We start from the raw sequence: 18237 nt of genomic DNA, 5'->3' as shown, positions 1-18237 counted from the left end.
AGTTTGCTTCCGTCATCTGGTGCAAGGGCGCTCTTCCACGCCTACCCAAAGACGCTGGGGGGTGGGGGGAGGGCAGGAATGGCCCCATCCCTCATCCATAATTCAGTCACTGAGTCTGTGGGCCTTTGAACTGGCCGACTCCAGACCTCCGTTTGATGGTGCGGTAATGACTGTTGGGCAGAACAGAGTGGAGATCGTCGTCACATCCGGCAGCTCGTGGGGTGCTAACGTGGCTCCTCCGTCCGTTGAGAGAAAGTTAGATCCCGCACGTAAGCAGATCCTCCACATGAGCACTTCCTGGCTTTTCAGGACTGAAACTTTTTTTTTTCTAAAATTACTATTATTATTAAAACATGGGTTGGGGAGTAGAGCAACTCAAGGCCAGAGAGGGCAGTCTTTTTTCCCCCTTGAAATAGCCCGCAAGATGGGTTGTCATCCTCGGGCCAGCAGGTTTTCATAAACATACATTTTGTTCTACAGCAGCAAAAGAAAAAGAAATGTTGCAAAGGAAATCAAGAAAGTCAAAATTTCCCCGAACCAGTGGCACTGCCCTACCCCAACTGCACCCGCCAGTGGCCGCAGGGCCTGGCTCGCCCTAAGTGAAACCCTCTCGGCTCCTGCTGGGTCCCAAGTGCACCCGCAAGGCTCGGGTAGGCTTCGGATCTGGCCGAGCCATTTCGGCCGCCAAGTGTGGGGATGAAAGTGGCCTCGGGCTCGGTGCCGACAAATCAGGCCTGCAGGGAGGGGAGGAGAGAGAAGGGGAGCGGCCAGCTCACTGGCCTACGGGCACCTCCACCCGCACCCCCGCCGGCCCTCCTCTTCCCCGCCCCGCGTGCACCGCCGCGTCCCGGAGCGCCGCAGTCCGGCCGAGCGGAGGGAGCTTGGAGTAGGGGGCCGTGAGCGCCCCCGCCAGAGTGGCCTGGCTGCAGGTGGCAAGGAAGGTGAAGTGCAGGGACTCTGGGGGCGCGAGCGGGAAGGAAAGAGGAAGGCGTGGGGTGGGGTGGGGAGTGGGGAGTGCAAGGAGATCGGGACCCTAGGGGTGGGGGTGACAGTGGGAGGGAGGAGGAGTGGAGGGGGGAGGGCGGCGGAGGAGGTGCTGGGGCCGCCCGGCGCGCGCGGGAGCTGCAGACGAGCTGGCTCAGACCTTAACCAGAGCTCTCGCCGGCTCTTTGCAGCCGCCGCAACGCCTCTGCGAGGAAGGACGTGCCAGCCGAAGCAGCCTCTGGCAGAGCGACGCGACGCGCGTGGGATTGCGGAGCACCGGAGGGAGGCTGAGGGTGCGGGCGTCGCGGGATCCTTGAAGACGGCCGCTGCACCTCCCGCCATCCCGGAGCGCACGCGGCCGCCGGGGCTGCGGGACCGAGGACCGCGCCGCCCGGAGGCCGCCCGAGAGCGGGCCTCTCTGCCCCGCCGTCCAGCGCCCCCTGGCCCGCTGCCGCCGCCAGCCCGCCTGCTCTTCCTGGAGTCCGGGACATGAACGGCTACGGCTCCCCCTACCTGTACATGGGCGGCCCGGTGTCGCAGCCGCCGCGGGCGCCCCTGCAGCGCACGCCCAAGTGCGCGCGTTGCCGCAACCACGGCGTGCTGTCCTGGCTCAAGGGCCACAAGCGCTACTGCCGCTTCAAGGACTGCACCTGTGAGAAGTGCATCCTCATCATCGAGCGGCAGCGGGTCATGGCAGCGCAGGTGGCGCTGCGCAGGCAGCAGGCCAACGAGAGCCTCGAGAGCCTCATCCCGGACTCCCTGCGCGCCCTGCCGGGACCCCCGCCGCCGGGGGACTCCGCCGCCGCCCCGCAGCCGCCGCCGACCTCGCAGCCTTCTCAGGCGCCGCCGCCGCCGCCGCCGCCGCCGCGTCCCGCAGCCGAGTTGGCTGCGGCCGCCGCGCTGCGCTGGGCCGCCGAGTCCCAGCCCGGGGCGTTGCAGGCGCCCCTCGCCAAGCCAGGTACGAGCGTCTTGCGGTGCGGGAGCCGGGCGCGGCGCGTGGGCGAAAACTTGGGAGCGGCCGCCGCGGTTTGGCCCGGGAGGCCCCGAGGCAGGGGTTCGGGCCTTCCCTTCAAAGTCCCGCCAAGCCGGTTCACACTCTTCCGGCGCGGGCTGGTTTTCAGTCCGGACCCGGAGCAGGTAGAGCACAGGCGCGGCGCTGGCGAGCCAAACGGCGGGACCGTGCATTGGGCTTGCCAAATACCTTCCCCAGGTAAAAAGGGGGACGTGGCTGCTTCAGCCGGTAAATAAAGAGCTCGAAACAGGACCAAATTAAAACCCACGCGGGCACACACCCCATCGCGTGGCCCGGCTTTTCTGGCTGCGGGCTTAGGGAGCCTTGTCTTTGGAGGTTGGAACAGGTAGGTGCAGGTGACTAGTCTAAGCCAGGGCTTGGCTGAGTCCGAGCTGGGCTTGCTTCTCGGACTCAAGGGATTGGAGCGGACCCGAAGCCTTTCCAGTAGCGCACGGTGGCTTCCAGCTTCTTGCAATTTGTTGAAGAAGCCTCATTTGCAAGCCTAGTTAAAAAGAGCCGGAAACGTTCCCGAATTCGTAGCGGGGACCCAGAATCTGGCGCACCCAGCTTTTGCAGAGCTGCTCAAATCCTTTAAACACCGTTCCCCGGCCGCCCTCATGTGTCTCAGAACCTGACCTCCAATGGAGAAGGACGCCTCTGCCCAGCCCTTTCTCAGGTTCTGGGCCCCATGCTGCTAAGCCACGGATTTGGAGCAAAGGCTCTGTCACCTCCCCTTTCCTCTCTTGGGTGCTGTAGAGAGGATGGGTCTACCCAGTGTCCCGGAGGTGGTCATACGCCCCCACCCCACCTCCCCACTTCCGTTTCCTTCCTCCAGGCCTCAGTTGAGTGTCTTTGCTCCTGGGGAGTCTAGCTTGCTGTCCTGCCCAGCCCAAGTGCCGCTTTGATTTTAGGCTCTTAGATTTGAGTGGACATGTGTTTGACGTTTCCCTTGGACTGGGACTGGGGCAAATATATACAGGAAAAAAGCCCATCTTCCTAGGAAGGGGAGTAGGGGCTGTGCTGGACTTGGGAGAGGGAAGGCCCTGGAAGTCCCAGCACCCTCCTGTGGGGAGAACTGATAGAGCTTATGACCACCCCACCGCCAAAAAAGACATTACCCCTGGCTTCTGGAGAGATGCTTTCAGGACCACTGGACTGCTGGGTGCAGCTGGGAAAATACAGACTCACTCATTTTGGGGTGGGTTGGTAGGCAGCCTGGATGGCCCAGTTCGGCTGTCCCCGTTGCTCAGTTATGATCTGCAGGCCTGAAGCTCTGAGAACATGTTATGTGAAGAGTAAGACTGGGCGTTTTCTGGACAGAGGACAGTTTGCTGAACGTGGGTTTTGTGGACATTTAATCCAAAGTAGGTTGGGTATACGCCTGTCTCGGAGTAATGAGCCCCCCCCCCCCCCGCCCCTACTCGCTTTTGTCCCACCCAATCTCTTTGTAGTTATAGATTTACCACAGAGGAAGAGGAGGTAGGGAGAAAGAAGATCCTTTTTGCTTTTCTCCTTTAAGTTAGGACAAGTTAGTAACTAGGAGAGCTTTGTCTGGGTTCTAGAAGCTGATCCATGCCACTGACTCTGCTTAGCCTTTCCGTTTCCAGTTTCCCGGTCTTCATCTCCCCAGCACCAGAGCAGGAGTTGGAGTTTCTGGGGAAGGGGTAGTAGCATTTTGCAGGGGCCATCTGCCCGACGGCACCCCAAGGGCATTGGCTTCTGGAGTCTTTGTCCAGGAGATTCTTTCACATCCTGTGCTCTTCAAACCATCCCTTGGGATAGCCAAAGTTCAGGGTCTCTGAAGAGTCCCCAAACCAAAACAGCCAGGGCAGGAGGGGGAGGGAGAGCCAACCGGAAGGGGGGAAGGAGGGCGGGGTAGCAGCTGTGGCAGTGTGCTGTGGAGGAATAAAAGAGGGAGACAGATTTCAACTGGACAAACCAGACTTGGTGCTCTCTCTCTTACTTCATACCAATTATTCCGGGATAGCCTGAGCCTTCCAAGTTGAAAACAAATAATTGAAAAGGAGACTAGGATTTACCACAAGGAGAGGTCAGAGTGATGGCGCAGGGGGGGGGGGGGGCAGGGGGGGGGTTGGTGAGCCATCATGGACCAAAAGCTCAGTTTCCAGCTGGTCACATCACATACCTTGCAAGTTCATTTATACAACTTTTGTTCTCTTCTTTCAATTGGTTCAACCCCATAATTCCGTTCTTAAAAAAAAAAAAAAAAAAAAAGCCAACCACCAATCCAGTGGTGGGAGGAGGCAGGAAAAGAACAGATAATTATTTCCCATTAGGAAGTCTTGCACACAAGTGGATCAGTTCTATGCAGTGCTTTTTGTGGAGAAAGGCTCTTTGGGGTTTAAGTTAGGGAAAACTGTCTAGATGTGATTGCTCTGGCTGTCTGTATTATACCTTTTTGCAATTATTCTTGTACTGTGTTTGTATGTAACATGCCATGCTCATTGAGAAGCACATCCGATACTCCTGTACGAGTAGCTCACTACGGTTTAGGGAGGTAGGTGAAGGTCTGTTGGAATGGTACATCCACGTGTCCACACGGACAAGAAGTTCACAGACCATTAGGAATGTAAATATCTGCTGACACATTACCGAGATTTGTTTCTTTGTGCTACCGGTGTCAAAAACGCGCTTCGTTTTGCAAAGGGCCTCTTTGGTACACAGCTATGGAGACATACGTTTTTTTTTTGTTGTTGGATACAAACACAGGTGCACAAACTCAGGAATCTTTTTCCCTCTCCAGAAATCCTTGAGAAAAGCGCTGGCCTGAGAGAGAGAAGGGTACCTTTGCTGGGCACCCATTGGAGAAAACACACCCTGTTAGGGGAGTGACAGGTTAACCCCCAGACTCGGTTTTGTTGCTCGAAGAAATCTTTCCCAAAATCCTGCATCAAATTCTTAGGAGGAATAGGGGTTATTTTATCTAACGGTGTAGTTCATGGAGCATTCCTTTCAATGTGGTGGTGGTTTTAAGGAGACGTTTCATACCCTAATGTTATTAATTCTAGTTACGGATTGAAGCATTCTTTTTTCCTCCCTTGCTGCTTGATTATCGTCTATGGCTGGTCTGATATTATTAGATTTTGATTGAGCCCCAAATTCGAATTTAGGCTTCTTTATACCATTGACTCGCTTATTTTCCTAAGTTCCCTCCTCACTCTCTCCCCTCCCCCCATGAAAATATCATGGGAAGTGTGAACATCTTTCAGCTCTTAGTGTGTCTGAGTCAGCAGCTTCAACCAGCCAAGCCAGCCTTTCAGGACGTGGGCTCAAGAGCTGAGGAAAGTTAAGGGTCACAACCAAGGTGAGGAGCTAAAGTTACATTCCTGTGTTCTCATCCCTCCCCCCCCCCACCCCCGGCTTTCCTCTGGGAGTGTGTCCTCGGTCTTCTCCCCACTGTGCAAGGAAAGACCTGTAGTTATAGATTCTTCCTACATTTATCTACAAAATAAATATGCACACAAGTTCTTTAAAATGTTCTTAAAGGAAAAAGAAAGAAACAGAAAGCCAGCTTATTTGGTTAGGAATAGAAGAACAGGATCATATAGGAAAGTAGGAGCTCCTTTCCTGGGTGTTTCTCCTGAAAAGGAGCAAAGAGACTTACAGGGAAAGAAGTAAGGAGATTTTGGAAAACTGCCTTTATTTAATTTTACCTCCTGCGGGGCACCTCCTAGCGACTTAATGCAGGCTCTGTGCTTTTCTGCTCCAGCTTGGTTGGGTCCTGTCCAGTGCTTCCTAATTTTTAATTTTACTTTATTATTATTATTTTTTTAAGAGACAGAGGCACCTGCAAGTATGATTGTTACTGGATCACTGGTCTAGGCCAGAATGGGAAACCCTGGTAAATACAGGCTAGAAGCAAACGAAAAAAGCGGGGAAGACTTCAAAGTCATTCATGAAGTGTACCTATGAATTTTTTAAAACGGGGGTCTGGTTATTTAAGAAGGCCAGATTTGAGGCGAGGAACGCGGCTCGCACGCAAGTTGCACTCTGAAACACAGAAACTAACCCAATGCAGAGGAAGGAGCGGTCCTGTACCAGTGGCCTCTTCCAAGCCCTTACTCCGGGGCCGGTTTAGGGGGTGCGAAGCAGGGGCTGTGCACGCTGCCCCGGGAGCGCCGCAAGTGCGGGCGGTGGCCCTGGGCCTCGGTCCGGGACTCGGGGAGCCCGCGGCGGTGCCCGGGGCTGGGGCCTTCCCCTCCGAGGGCGGCGGTGCGGGAAGGCTAGGGAAGGCGTTTGCGCGGCGGCACTGGGCCGCCGTCCCCTTGCACCCGGTCCCGGGGAGACAGCGGGCGGCGGGTCGGGCGCCGCGGTCGGCTCCCTCCCCGCTCGCTCCCGGGCCGGCGCGCTGCAGGGTGGAGAAGCCGGCGGCCCCTCTGCGCCCTCCCCGCTGCCTCCCGAGCTCCGGTGGGGTGTCAGAGGTAGCACAAAAATGTGCAAATAGGCAAACAAACAAAAAAATAACATGTCAAATATCGCATGGGGCATATTTCGACTAAAAAACCCTTGGTTATTCATCTGAAGTTCACATTTAACGGGGCGACCTGCATGTCTGGCGGCCCCAGGTCGAGGCCGAACCCACCCAATCACCCCGCAGGGCGCCACTCCGGGTGGGGGTCGCTCCTGCGCGTCCAGCAGCTTCTTTCTCTCCTCGGGGCCCCGAGTGTCCGTCTTGTGGCGCTGAGGACAGGGTTGGCAGGAAAAACGCGTCTGGGAGCGGCAGGTCCGCTGCCGCCCGGGAACGATCCCCCCACCCCCACCCCAACACACTCCTCCGGGTTATAAATCTGGCCGATAGCCGCGCTCTCGACTTACACAACCAACTTTTCTTTTCCCTGATGGATGAACTCCCGGGTTTAAAAGATTACAGTAATCACAGGAGGACAGTGTAAATCGAATCTGATAGCAATAACTTTCGGGGAAGGTCAGGCTCAAGTGAAATGTTACCAAGCAACAGGCATTTTGTTTGCAAAATACAATCAAAGAGCATTGATGAGAAATTCTTTGCTGCAGCCAGTCAGCACTTTCTGCTAACAGCTTTACAGAGAGAAAGTGAGTAAATCTTCATAAATCAACGTCCCTGGAGGACCTGGAGCCCCTTTCTGGAACTGTTGCACTTCTTCCTGGGAGGGAGGAGCTCAGCAAAAATCTGTTTGCCTCCTCCCTGCCTCCCTTTCTCCTCCCTTCCCCTCTTCCTCCCCTCTGGCTTTCCTCCTTTCTTTGGCTTTTTAACTTGTTCTGGCTTCTCAGGTCCCTGGATCTTCTTGTCTGGGGAGGAGATGAGGCAGTGGGCGGGGCACTGGGGTATGGACTGGGGACTGGGGAATGGGAGAGGGGGCGGCTCAAGGCAGAGATCAAGGCCTGAGCAGTAACAGCTGGTGGTCACAGGTCCATCTACCGCCTGAGTACTGCAGACTCGGGTTCTCCAAGGAAACTAAGGGGAACCGAAAACAAAACTATGTGTAGTTTTTTTCCATTTTATTTTATAATTAAATAGCTATAAAAATAAGCACAGTCAAGTGCTGAGTAACAGTATTATGGAAAACTGAACATTCAGAAGGTCAGTTCTTTACTGAATCTCTAATCTCTCTCTCTCTCTTTTTATTGCAATGACTAGGCAGATATACATTGTACAAAGCGGGGATTGGTATTCTGCCCCCCCCACCGTTTATTACTTTTAGTTTATTACTTTTATTAGTTCAGGGATGAGTATTTGTTGCAAGCTTTGTCTCTTCAGGTGAATGTCTACAACAATGTGAACCCCGTGGATACAGCACAGTCTGCCCAGCTACCGGCCTTTTAGTTATTTGCTGCATTTCAGTGTAAGATGTGACCAACCGCATAGGTGACGGAAATTTTTACAGAAGATGAATCAGTAAACTGTAAGCCTCTCAGTGGCCGAGAGGCAAGGTTTTGATCAGCTCTGTATAATCTTCCCTAATACAGTGCCTGGGAACATAGTAAGAGACTTAAGGTTTTTGTTAGATGTATGAATGAGTAGACAGCTACATTTAAAAAATGCTGATTAATTTTTTTTTTTTGGGAGAGAAAGAGAATCCCAAGCAGGCTCCTCCCTGTCAGGCCAGAGCCCTACGTAGGGCTCGAACTCACAAAACATGAGATCATGACCTGAGCCACCCAGGTGCCCCACTGGCCGTATTTTTATAAGTACCAAATAAACAGGTAGATTTACAGGTAATTTTCCTCCTTCTTGAAAAGTGTTCCTGAGTCAACAAAGTTCGAAACTAAATTTTTGCAAGACATACAAAGTCCACTGTTGCAAGCCTTATTTCCTTAAGTTCTGCCCAATGTTCCCCCAAATATTGATCCCAAGGAACCATCCTGATTCCTTCACACATTAGTAAGCTAGTGTTGTTAATGAATTTTAAAAAGCGAAGCATGACTGTCTATACTTTTCACAGGATCCATACCACCCCCCACACACACACACAGAAGAAAAGGAATGATTTTCCACCTACATTCATTCCCTGCTATACTTTAGATTTTCACCCATTCAGTTTTTCGTTTTTGTTTTTTTTATGATGCAGCACTTCTAGTGTGAGATAAAAATAACAGAAAATGTAAAAAAATATGTTGGGCATTCTGATTGGGCATTGGTCTCTTCGAGAAGCCCTGTCCAGCCTAGGTTCCTTCCTTTTCTGTCATTGCTGTAAGACTGGTGTGCTTGGAAAATGACCCTTCAGGGAACAGTTAGTTACAGGTGTGTCCCCCCTCCCCCAAGCTCAAGTCGACAGAACAAGGGGTACAATTCATGTTTCAAAATGTATGACATAATTTCAAAAGAAAAAAAAAAGTCCGGTGACTTTTGCACTAGGAAACATCCCTCTCTATGCCAATATTTTTGTGTTTTCATTCAAGATCTATTTTTGTTTTTGTAGCTATAATTGGATAGAATGGATAAAGCCACCACCTTAGAGTCTGAAAGAGTCTCTCTCTATTTTTATGTGTATTGAGCAGAATGTTTATTTCCCGTACATGGTAGACTTCCCCAAATATTTGAAATGAATACCTAGGGTTTTTTTTTTTTTAAACACGTAACTACATTTTCATATTTAAAAAGTCCTCTAAAGACTTTTTGCAAACTGTAGTTTTAGATTGGAAGCCACTTTTGTGTGACTATTCAGTTTCTCTCCCTAGTTATAGTCTGTAGCAAAAGAAAAAAAAAAAGTCTTGGAGCTATCTTAAGGTTTATGTATTTTTTGAAGTTGGTAGCATTATCACGGATGGAAAAAATTTCCTTCTGAATTGAATATCTACTTCTTTTAAATACTTAAAGCTTAGTGAATGGTTTAGTTGAGGGGTGGTTAGGACTAATTCTTTTTTTTTTTTTTAATGTTTATTTATTGTTGAGAGAGAGACAGAGCATGAGCAGGGGAAGGGCAGAAAGAGAGGGAGACACAGAATACTAAGTAGGCTCCAGGCTCTGAGCTGTTAGCACAGAGCCTGAAGCAGGGCTGGAACTCACAAGTTGTGAGATCATGACCTGAGCCGATGTCAGACGCTCAACTGACTGAGCCACCCAGGCGCCCCTAGGACTAATTCTGTATCATGAAAAATATGACATGGAAGAATGAATAGAAAGATTTTTAAAATACCTGGATGTTTAAGCATTAGAAACAGCAGATTGTAGGGTACCAGGGTGGCTCAGTCCTTTAAGCCTCCGACTTCAGCTCAGGTCATGATCTCATGGCTTGTGGGTTCGAGCCCCACATCAGGGTCTGTGCTGACAGCTCAGGGCCTGGAGCCTGCTATTGATTCTGGGTCTCCCTCTCTTTCTGTCCCTCACTTGCTCATTCTCTGTCTCTTTCTCAACAATAAATAAACATTTTTAAAAAATTAAAAAAAAAACAGATTGTATCACTTTCAATAGGTAATTTGGAATATCAGATGAAATTGATTTCTTTCTCCTTTTTGAAGACAAGGTTTGGCTTTGTGTACCCCTATTACTAGGGGTAGACATGTTATCAGTTGGAGTATATTCTTACTCTCCATGTTCTAGGAATGAGGGTGTCAGTTTCAAAAAGAAAGAGGGTAGAGTGTTTGGGGACGATTTCCCTTTCCATTCCGTTGGTTAGCAGTGTCACATTTCCATATCTAGAAAGGCCTTTGTGTTTTAAGCCAACAAGAACATTTTGCAAAGTTCGTTTAGGGAAAAAAAAAAACCTAGAGATGTAAAGAAACACCTGTTATTAAGTTGTACTTTATCACGGGCCGCAAAACTCACCCTCTATAATTACTTGTGGAAGTCTGTATTTATAGAATAATTTACAGTACATCTGGGTAATTTACAATACATCTAGGTTAGGGACAACAGTACAACCAATTCCAGATACCACAGTGCCACAGGAGTGCAGGGACGCTCCATTCTGCCCTTGAGAAGTTACTGCTGGGTGAACAGAAGTGCCACAAAGTGAGAGCCTAGTCTTCCCTTGTCCACTTTTGAAACCCCAAGAGCCTTGGCTGTTGATAGGAATTCTGCTCATGCAATACTCAGGTGCATGAAGGACATAGATGTGTCCCACACCTTGTTTCCTTCAATGGCTTCTGTCTTCCCTTTGAACAGGATATGAACAGTGCTGAGCCCAGTTAGTTGGAATGCCTTGAATTTGTAGACTTGATCCCTGTGACATCCTGTTAGCTTTTTATTTTTTGACCACTGGGCCGTAGCCTGGGCACTGAGCTGGGGAGGCTGACTGCCCAGAAACCTGAGAAGAGTGTGTGGATGAATCAGCACAATCCCCCTCCCCGGCTGAGAAGGAACAGGAAGCAAGCACAGGCTGCTGGGGGCATGTCACCATAGCAGGGGGACAGGGTGGCACAAGAAAATAAAGGAAGGGACTGTTGCATTCTGGAGGTTCACAGTTGGTGAACGAGCTGGCACCCGTATAAGATGCTATTGTGGCCTCTTCTGCAGGACAGGAAAATAGTTACAAAACTGGCATTTTGCGTTGTCAGATTTATAGTCCTGTCATCCAGTATCCAGTAGATTGGGGGGGAAAATACGTTTTCACAATGGCAGATAGGTCAGATGAGCCAGAACATCCTTCTCTAGCTCTCCTGTGACTGAACTTCGGCTCCTTGACTCACTTTCTTCTGGAGCCTGACATGTTCTGTGCAGCACTGAATTTGGTGGTAGACCTCAAGACATTTTCCACAAATATTTTCAGCATTTGCAACTTATCCAGCATGGGAAAAATGATCTTTTTAAAAAAAATTTTTTTTTAAAGTAAATTCTACCCTCAACGTGGGGCTTGAACACACTACCTAGAGATCAAGAGTCACATGCTTTGTGGACTGAGCCAGACAGATGTCCTGAGAAAAATTGTCGTTTAAAAGAAGACGCTTGGGGCACCTGGGTGGCTCAGTCGGTTAAGCGTCCAACTTCCGTTCAAGTCACGATCTCGTAGTTTGTGGGTTCGAGCCCCACATTGGGCTCTGTGCTGACAGCTCAGAGCCTGGAGCCTGCTTTGGATTCTGTGTCTCCCTCTCTGTCTGCCCTGCCCCTGCTTGTGCTCTGTCTCTGTCTCTCAAAGATGAATAAATGTTAAAAAAATTTTTGTTTAAATCTCACCATCTCCTATACTGCTCTGATACTGTGTGTCCCATTCTTTCTCTTTTCTTATTGTGGTAAAACACACATAATGTGAGATTTAACTCTTTTAACCTTTTTTAGGGTTACAATGTAGTGACATTAAGTGCATTCATAATGTTGTGCAACCACACTAGTGTCCATTTCCAGAACTTTTTCATCATCTGAAATTGAAACCCTGTACCTATTAAACCATATGTCCCCATTTCCTCTTTTCCCTCTGGCCCTGGTAATGATTATTCTACTTTCTTTAAAAATTTTTTTAAACGTTTATTTATTTTTGAGACAGAGAGAGACAGAACATGAAGCGGGGAGGGTCAGAGAGAGAGGGAGACACAGAATCCGAAGCAGGCTCCAGGCTCTGAGCTGTCAGCACAGATCCTGACGCGGGACTTGAACTCACAGACCGCGGGATCATGACCTGAGCCGAAGTCAGACGCTTAACCGACTGAGCCACCCAGGCGCCCCTAAAATTTTTGTTTTAATGTTTGTATATTTTTTGAGAAAGAGAGACAGAGCGAGAGCAAGGAAGGGACAGAGACAGAGGGAGACCCAGAATCCAAAGCAGGCTCCAGGCTCTGAGCTGTCAGCACAGAGCCCCACAGGGGGCTTGAACTCAGGAGCCATCAGATCATGACTTGAACGCAAGTTGGATGCTCAGATCACGACCTGAGCCAAATGCGGATGCTTAACCGAGTCACCCAGCTGCTCCCATTCTACTTTTTATCTCTGAATTTGTCTATTCCAGGTACCTCGTATAAATGGAACCATAGAATATGTGTCCTTTTGTGACGGGCTTATTTCACTTAGTATATTTTCAAGGCTCATCCCCACAGTAGCATGTGTTAGAATTACATTTTGAGACTGAATAATACTGCATTGTACGTATGCACCACATTTTATTTACCTATTCGTCCTTCCGTGGACATTTGGGCTCCTTCCACCTTTGGGCTATGGCAGATAATGCTACTGTGAATGTTTGTGTACAGTAAGTATCATATTTGATACTAAGCAAGTTCTGTCTGGCTGTGTTTGCTTTTCTTCCTGCACATGCCTTTTATCTGCTCAGCTAGATCGTAAGTTCCTCCAGTCAGGGACAAATCTTATACTTCCTGGTATTTTTCACTCCCTTTTTTCTATGTCCCTCGGCGTCTTGCATATTACAGGGATACAAATACTCGGTGCTGATAATGATAGGTAAGGAAAGCTAAAGTTAAATTCAAAAACCCTGCTTAGAGGCATATAGTATTTAAAACATTATTTAATATTTACCTGGGGAGTGTATTTGACTTGTTTTCCTAAGCTCCACGGGGCAGGGGCCAAACTCCAGTTGTGTGTTCAGTTCAGTGCAGAGCTGACATACTGTCCCTGTCCACTCATTTTCAAGGGTTTAATAATAGAGTTAACTGCCAAAAGGCATGCATGGGGTCATGAGTCAGGAAAGTTGACATAGGTCTCTCTCTGATTAGAATCTCCAGAAGCTTTTTTGTCCTTGTTTTTCTCTTTTGGATCAAGAACAAATACCACATTAACTCAGGAGAGGACATGTGGATCCCCTGTCCTGGGGAATTGCGAGAGGGAATATGTCAAATTCCTCTTGCAAAGATAGGTCTTCTGCACCTCCCCCCCCCCCCCCAACCCGAGCTGTGCTCGAAAGCAGAGCTGGCATAATATATGTGGGCTGCAGATGATCCCCACATACAAACCTCACATTTTGTCTTAGAAAAAGCAGTAGTTTACTTGAAATGCAAATTGGGGATAAGTGAATTTGTACCAGATCAGTCATAGGACTGAAAGTTGTACCGATACAGTTTAAGCACATTTTAAAAGGTGCTCATTTATGCTTGGCGCATAGTTATTGCTCTGTTGAAGAACTCACCTTCTAGTTTTCCATTATGCTTGAAGTAAATCCCATATTAGAAGAATGTTCATAAATGGGCCTTTGTTTAAGGCTTTTAAAATAAACAACAACAAATAGAAGGAGATAGATTTTTTTGACAGGGCTGTGATGAAATTTCACCGGCTGGCATTCTAAAGATAATCAGGTGTGCCCACAGAGAAAATGACAAGGAAGCTATTCAGGCAGGCCGTAGAAAACACAGGCAAGCTGATTGTTTACAACCTGACAACTGGGTCATTAATAATTTTCATCTTTAGATCAGTTGCACTGGCTTTGAGTAGAGACAGCCAGTAAATGCTTTCAAAAGGATAAAAATCTACTTGCATATAGTGTGCTAATAAAGAATATGTTCTTTTATTATAGAGGCCTGTTGGCATGTCCAAAGCAAGCAAACCAGTCTTACCTACTCCTTTCTGCCTGCGTAGAAATCCTAGCCCTTTGGGGGGTAATATCTTAAGTCAAAATGTTAAAATTGCACCTGGTTTAAGTTCACAGCCAATCTCTGCTTTACCCAGGAAACTCCCCCCCCCCACCCCTTTTAATATAATTCAAGAAGGTATCTTCAAATCCTTTCCATGAACCTTACTAATAAAACAGTTGGTGAAACATTTTTACCTCTTGCACTCTGTGGTCCTGGAGTTATGGGCGCACTGTTTCATTGATGGGTCATGAACCCTGTGCAGTTCGACAAAGCTCTTCAGCCATTTCCTTCTTTCATGCAACCTGCCTCGCTGTCCGGAATTCACAGCTGGTTTTGCCTTGCCTCTGCTTCCAGTCTGTCAGTCCCTCCAGTGGCTTTTAAAGAAAGATTTCAATGTATCGTGGCTCCTTTCTTTCACTTTGGAAATGATATTGACTAATTATTGTACATGGTAACCTGATGAAATACACGACCGGTTCACAAGACACATGTACCACAAAGTCTGCCTGTGGGAAATGGATTGAAAATATTAAAATTCCCTTCTATGGATATAGGGGTCATGTACCAGCCGATGATGTCCGTAGATGACACCAGCCACCTCATTTGCAGAAAAGTAGCCAGAAGACAAACCCAACCTCATTTTCCTATTCTTCCCTGTGCTGTTTTTATCCCTAGAACTACAGAGCGTCTCTATTTAGATGGTTACTGCTATGACAGCTGCATCTTTAACGGTTATAGGGATCACATCACTGTTCTGTGTTTAGGGCAAGGCTTCTCTGCACATTCTTAGTCTGAGAAATCACTCCAATTTCTAGATTTTTATTTAGTCTTCCCTCCATTTGCCAATGAGGTGGTTTGGATTTTTCTTAAAAGGCTTTCCGCACAGGAGTGTCTGGCTGGCTCAGTCATAGAGCATGTGACTCTTGATCTCAAGGTCATGAGTTCAAGCCTTTTTTTAGGAAGCAAGCAAGCAAGCAGGCAGGCAGGCAGGCTTTAAGTGTGTTAGCAAACACGAGCCGTGGTTCCCTTCCAAAATGCGTGTGTGGGGCTCTCTCCAATTGCTCCTCTCCATGCACACCAGCAAAGGATTAACTTAGCTGTTCTCTGCTTTTCAGATCTCACTGAAGAACGACTGGGGGACAGCAGCTCGGCTGATAACACAGAGACCTTCAGCGACAAAGACGCCGACCAGAGGAGCTCCCCGGACGTGGCCAAAAGTAAGGGCTGCTTCACCCCCGAGAGCCCCGAGATCGTGTCGGTGGACGAAGGCAGCTACGCGGTCCAGAAAAACGGCGGGAACCCGGAAAGCCGCCCCGACAGCCCCAAGTACCACGCGGAGCAGAACCACCTGCTGATCGAGGGCCCCTCGGGGACCGTGTCCCTGCCCTTCAGCCTGAAAGCCAACAGACCGCCCCTGGAAGTGTTAAAAAAAATATTCCCCAACCAGAAGCCGACGGTGCTGGAGCTGATCCTGAAGGGCTGCGGGGGCGACCTGGTGAGCGCCGTGGAGGTCCTTCTGTCCAGCCGCTCGTCCGTCTCCGCGGCGGCAGACAGAACTGCGGCCGAGCCCGAGGGGCTGGTGCTGCCCTCCAACGGCCACATCTTCGAACACAGCCTGAGCTCCTACCCCATCTCCTCGTCCAAGTGGTCCGTGGGCTCGGCCTTCAGGGTCCCGGACACGCTGAGGTTTTCCGCCGACTCCAGTAACGTTGTCCCCAACCCCTTGGCGGTCCCCCTGCAGCACCCCTTCCCCCAGCCGCCCCGCTACCCGCTGATGCTGAGGAATACCTTGGCGAGGAACCAGTCCAGCCCCTTTTTGCCCAACGACGTCACCCTGTGGAACACGATGACGCTGCAGCAGCAGTACCAGCTGAGGTCCCAGTACGTGGGCCCCTTCCCCACTAACTCAGCCGGCGTCTTCCGGAGCTCGCCTGTCCTCCCCGCGCGCGCCCCCGAGGACCCCCGCATCTCCATCCCCGACGACGGCTGTCCGATCGTGGCCAAGCAGTCCATCTACACCGAGGACGACTACGACGAGCGGTCTGACTCCTCGGACTCCAGGATACTCAACACATCCTCTTAAAGGGCTTACCTGCCGGGTGGGGACCAGGTGACGTTTTCTGTGCATCTGCCCCTCCCCCACACCCCCCTCCCCCTCGCGAGGAGAGGTCACGACCTGTGTATACTCCCCTTTCCTTCTGTTTCACAAAGTGACTGTGCTTGATTCTATACCTTGGCAATAATAAAAAAAAAAAAACACACATAACTTATTTAATTTCTTGCACTTCATTGGAAAATGCCAAATAGCTCTACTCTGTGGCTTTAGTGCTGAATGTGTATTGTAAAAGAGAGTCTGATGCTAAGAATAGTCTTGGGAAAAGCCGGGTCCACTGGAAGATGTTATTTGGGGATGTAAGGCTGAAGGTCAGCCTCGTTCCTCAACTCAACCCGGAATGTCCGATAAAATAGTATACTTGAATGCAGTTTTGTGAAAGAGGATTCCTCAGGATATGTAAAGCCTAAAGGAAATGGTTTAGTTGCAAATGGACTCGGAACAGGGACCTTATATTCTTATGCTAAAAATCCTTCTTGCATATTTGAGAGAGACTGCACTTGAGAATAGAGTGAACTGCTCACATGCTTATTTAAGCTTGGACGGTTTTCAGAGACAAACTCCATTAAGAATTAATTCTTTTCACATGGCTGAATTGAAACATGCGTCATGTCGATGTAAACCCAAATCACAGCTGTGAACTGCATGAAATGTATTGTGAAATGAACACAAGATAAAGCTTTGTCAGGTTATTGTAGCATGCTGAGGGCTCTAGAAAAAAAAATAAACTAAGGAGATGATCTTCGTTTATGTCATTTCTACTGGTGGAAAGAGGATCTGGAAAGATAGAAACTGGATGTAAAAGCCACTTGCTAGCACACGGATCAGGAATCAAGGTATCAGTGAAAGGGGGCACTCCTCGAGAAATATGGAGAATTTGTTGCTTAAGAATAGAGTTAAATTCAGCCCCTCCATCCATTCTTTGAAGTCTTCAACTGATACTTGGCGAGAGCCTATTTTGTGTAAGAGAACGCTTTCTGTATGCAATTGTCCAACTTACCTGTCCACGAGTCCAAGATAAACAGGGATTATAATGGAGGATCCCATTCAAGAATAAAGTAACAGTGAGTGGCGCCTGGGTGGCTCAGTCGGTTGGGCGTACGACTTCGGCTCAGGTCATGTTCTCACGGTCCGTGGGTTCGAGCCCCACGTCTGGCTCTGTGCTGACAGCTCAGAGCCTGGAGCTTGTTTCTGATTCTGTGTCTCCCTTTCTCTGGCCCTCCCCTGCTCATGCTCTGTCTCACTCTCTCTCTCAAAAATAAATAAACATTAAAAAAAAATTTTTTTAAAAAGAATAAAGTAACAAGGAAACAATCTACCGTGTGGGGAATAAGTAAAATACTCAGCCCCGGACCTGACGTAGAGAAAGCACTCGATAAGTGGGAGCTATTATTACTACTGTTAATTAAGCTTGGTAGACTTTGCATTCTTGCTTAGGGGTTTTAAAAAGTGAGTTTTCCAACAATACTATCTGGTGGTGCCCACACAGATCACTTCTCTTGCTGTGTCCATTCTTCAAAGATAGTGAAAGCAAAGACGGCTGTTTAAGTCAGAAAATACACTTAGGAAGGTGGAAGAGAAAGTAAGCAAATAAAAGCCTCTACATGACAAGGATGCAGAAAGAGCTCCCAATGCCAGAATAGGTCTGGAAGGGAGAGTGCTAATCCTCTTGGCCTGGGGGATAGGAGCTAATATCAGCTGCCATCCTTGAATGGGTCCCAGGAGACAGAGGTATTTAAAACTGAAAAAAACCCCAACTCATCTTTATTTCTGTAGGGCACTTTGGGGATGAGAATCTTTGATGGGGAAAAAAATTCCTTATATTAGCCGGACTAATGTGTATTTCAGTGACATAGTTACATACCAGGGTATTTAAAAGTACATACTATTTGTTGTTAGGATTGTATTTAAACATTAGCGTATACATAAAGGAAGAAAGTAAGGGAGTGGAGAGCAAAATAATTTGCCCCTGAGTCTAAAGACACATATCCAGGACGTTTCATGTGTTGTGATGGGCTAATGTCTAGGCCTAACTAGGACAAATGTATTTTCCAAGGTATCTTCATCTCAAAAGCCAATCTGCATATATTTAACAAACAGCAATGATAACAGATCCCCTGGGAGCCAAAGGTGCTACAAAATCTATCTTTCAGCTGTTACTTCTCCAGGTTGAACG

At 48.8% G+C, this 18237-nt stretch overlaps 1 protein-coding gene and 1 long non-coding RNA gene across 2 annotated transcripts; one reads left to right on the top strand and one right to left on the bottom strand.

The window, feature by feature from the left end:
• Positions 1–1242: 1242 nt before the first annotated feature.
• DMRT3 (doublesex and mab-3 related transcription factor 3) lies at positions 1243–16801 on the top strand. Its single transcript, XM_049645576.1, has 2 exons — positions 1243–1942; positions 15064–16801. The coding sequence occupies exons 1-2, from the start codon at positions 1474–1476 to the stop codon at positions 16029–16031; spliced, it is 1437 nt and encodes a 478-aa protein (XP_049501533.1). The 5' UTR covers positions 1243–1473; the 3' UTR covers positions 16032–16801.
• LOC125932920 (uncharacterized) lies at positions 12231–15480 on the bottom strand. The gene is made up of 3 exons (XR_007460790.1): positions 15393–15480; positions 14143–14454; positions 12231–12811 (listed from the first exon to the last, which is right to left on the bottom strand). It is a non-coding gene; the product is annotated as an uncharacterized LOC125932920 (long non-coding RNA).
• Positions 16802–18237: the final 1436 nt, after the last annotated feature.

The sequence above is a fragment of the Panthera uncia genome, chromosome D4 (genome assembly GCF_023721935.1).
Source record: "Panthera uncia isolate 11264 chromosome D4, Puncia_PCG_1.0, whole genome shotgun sequence".
Lineage (NCBI taxonomy): Eukaryota > Metazoa > Chordata > Mammalia > Carnivora > Felidae > Panthera > Panthera uncia.
Note: the sequence above shows the minus strand (reverse complement) of the source record. Positions and strands in the feature narration are given on the sequence as shown.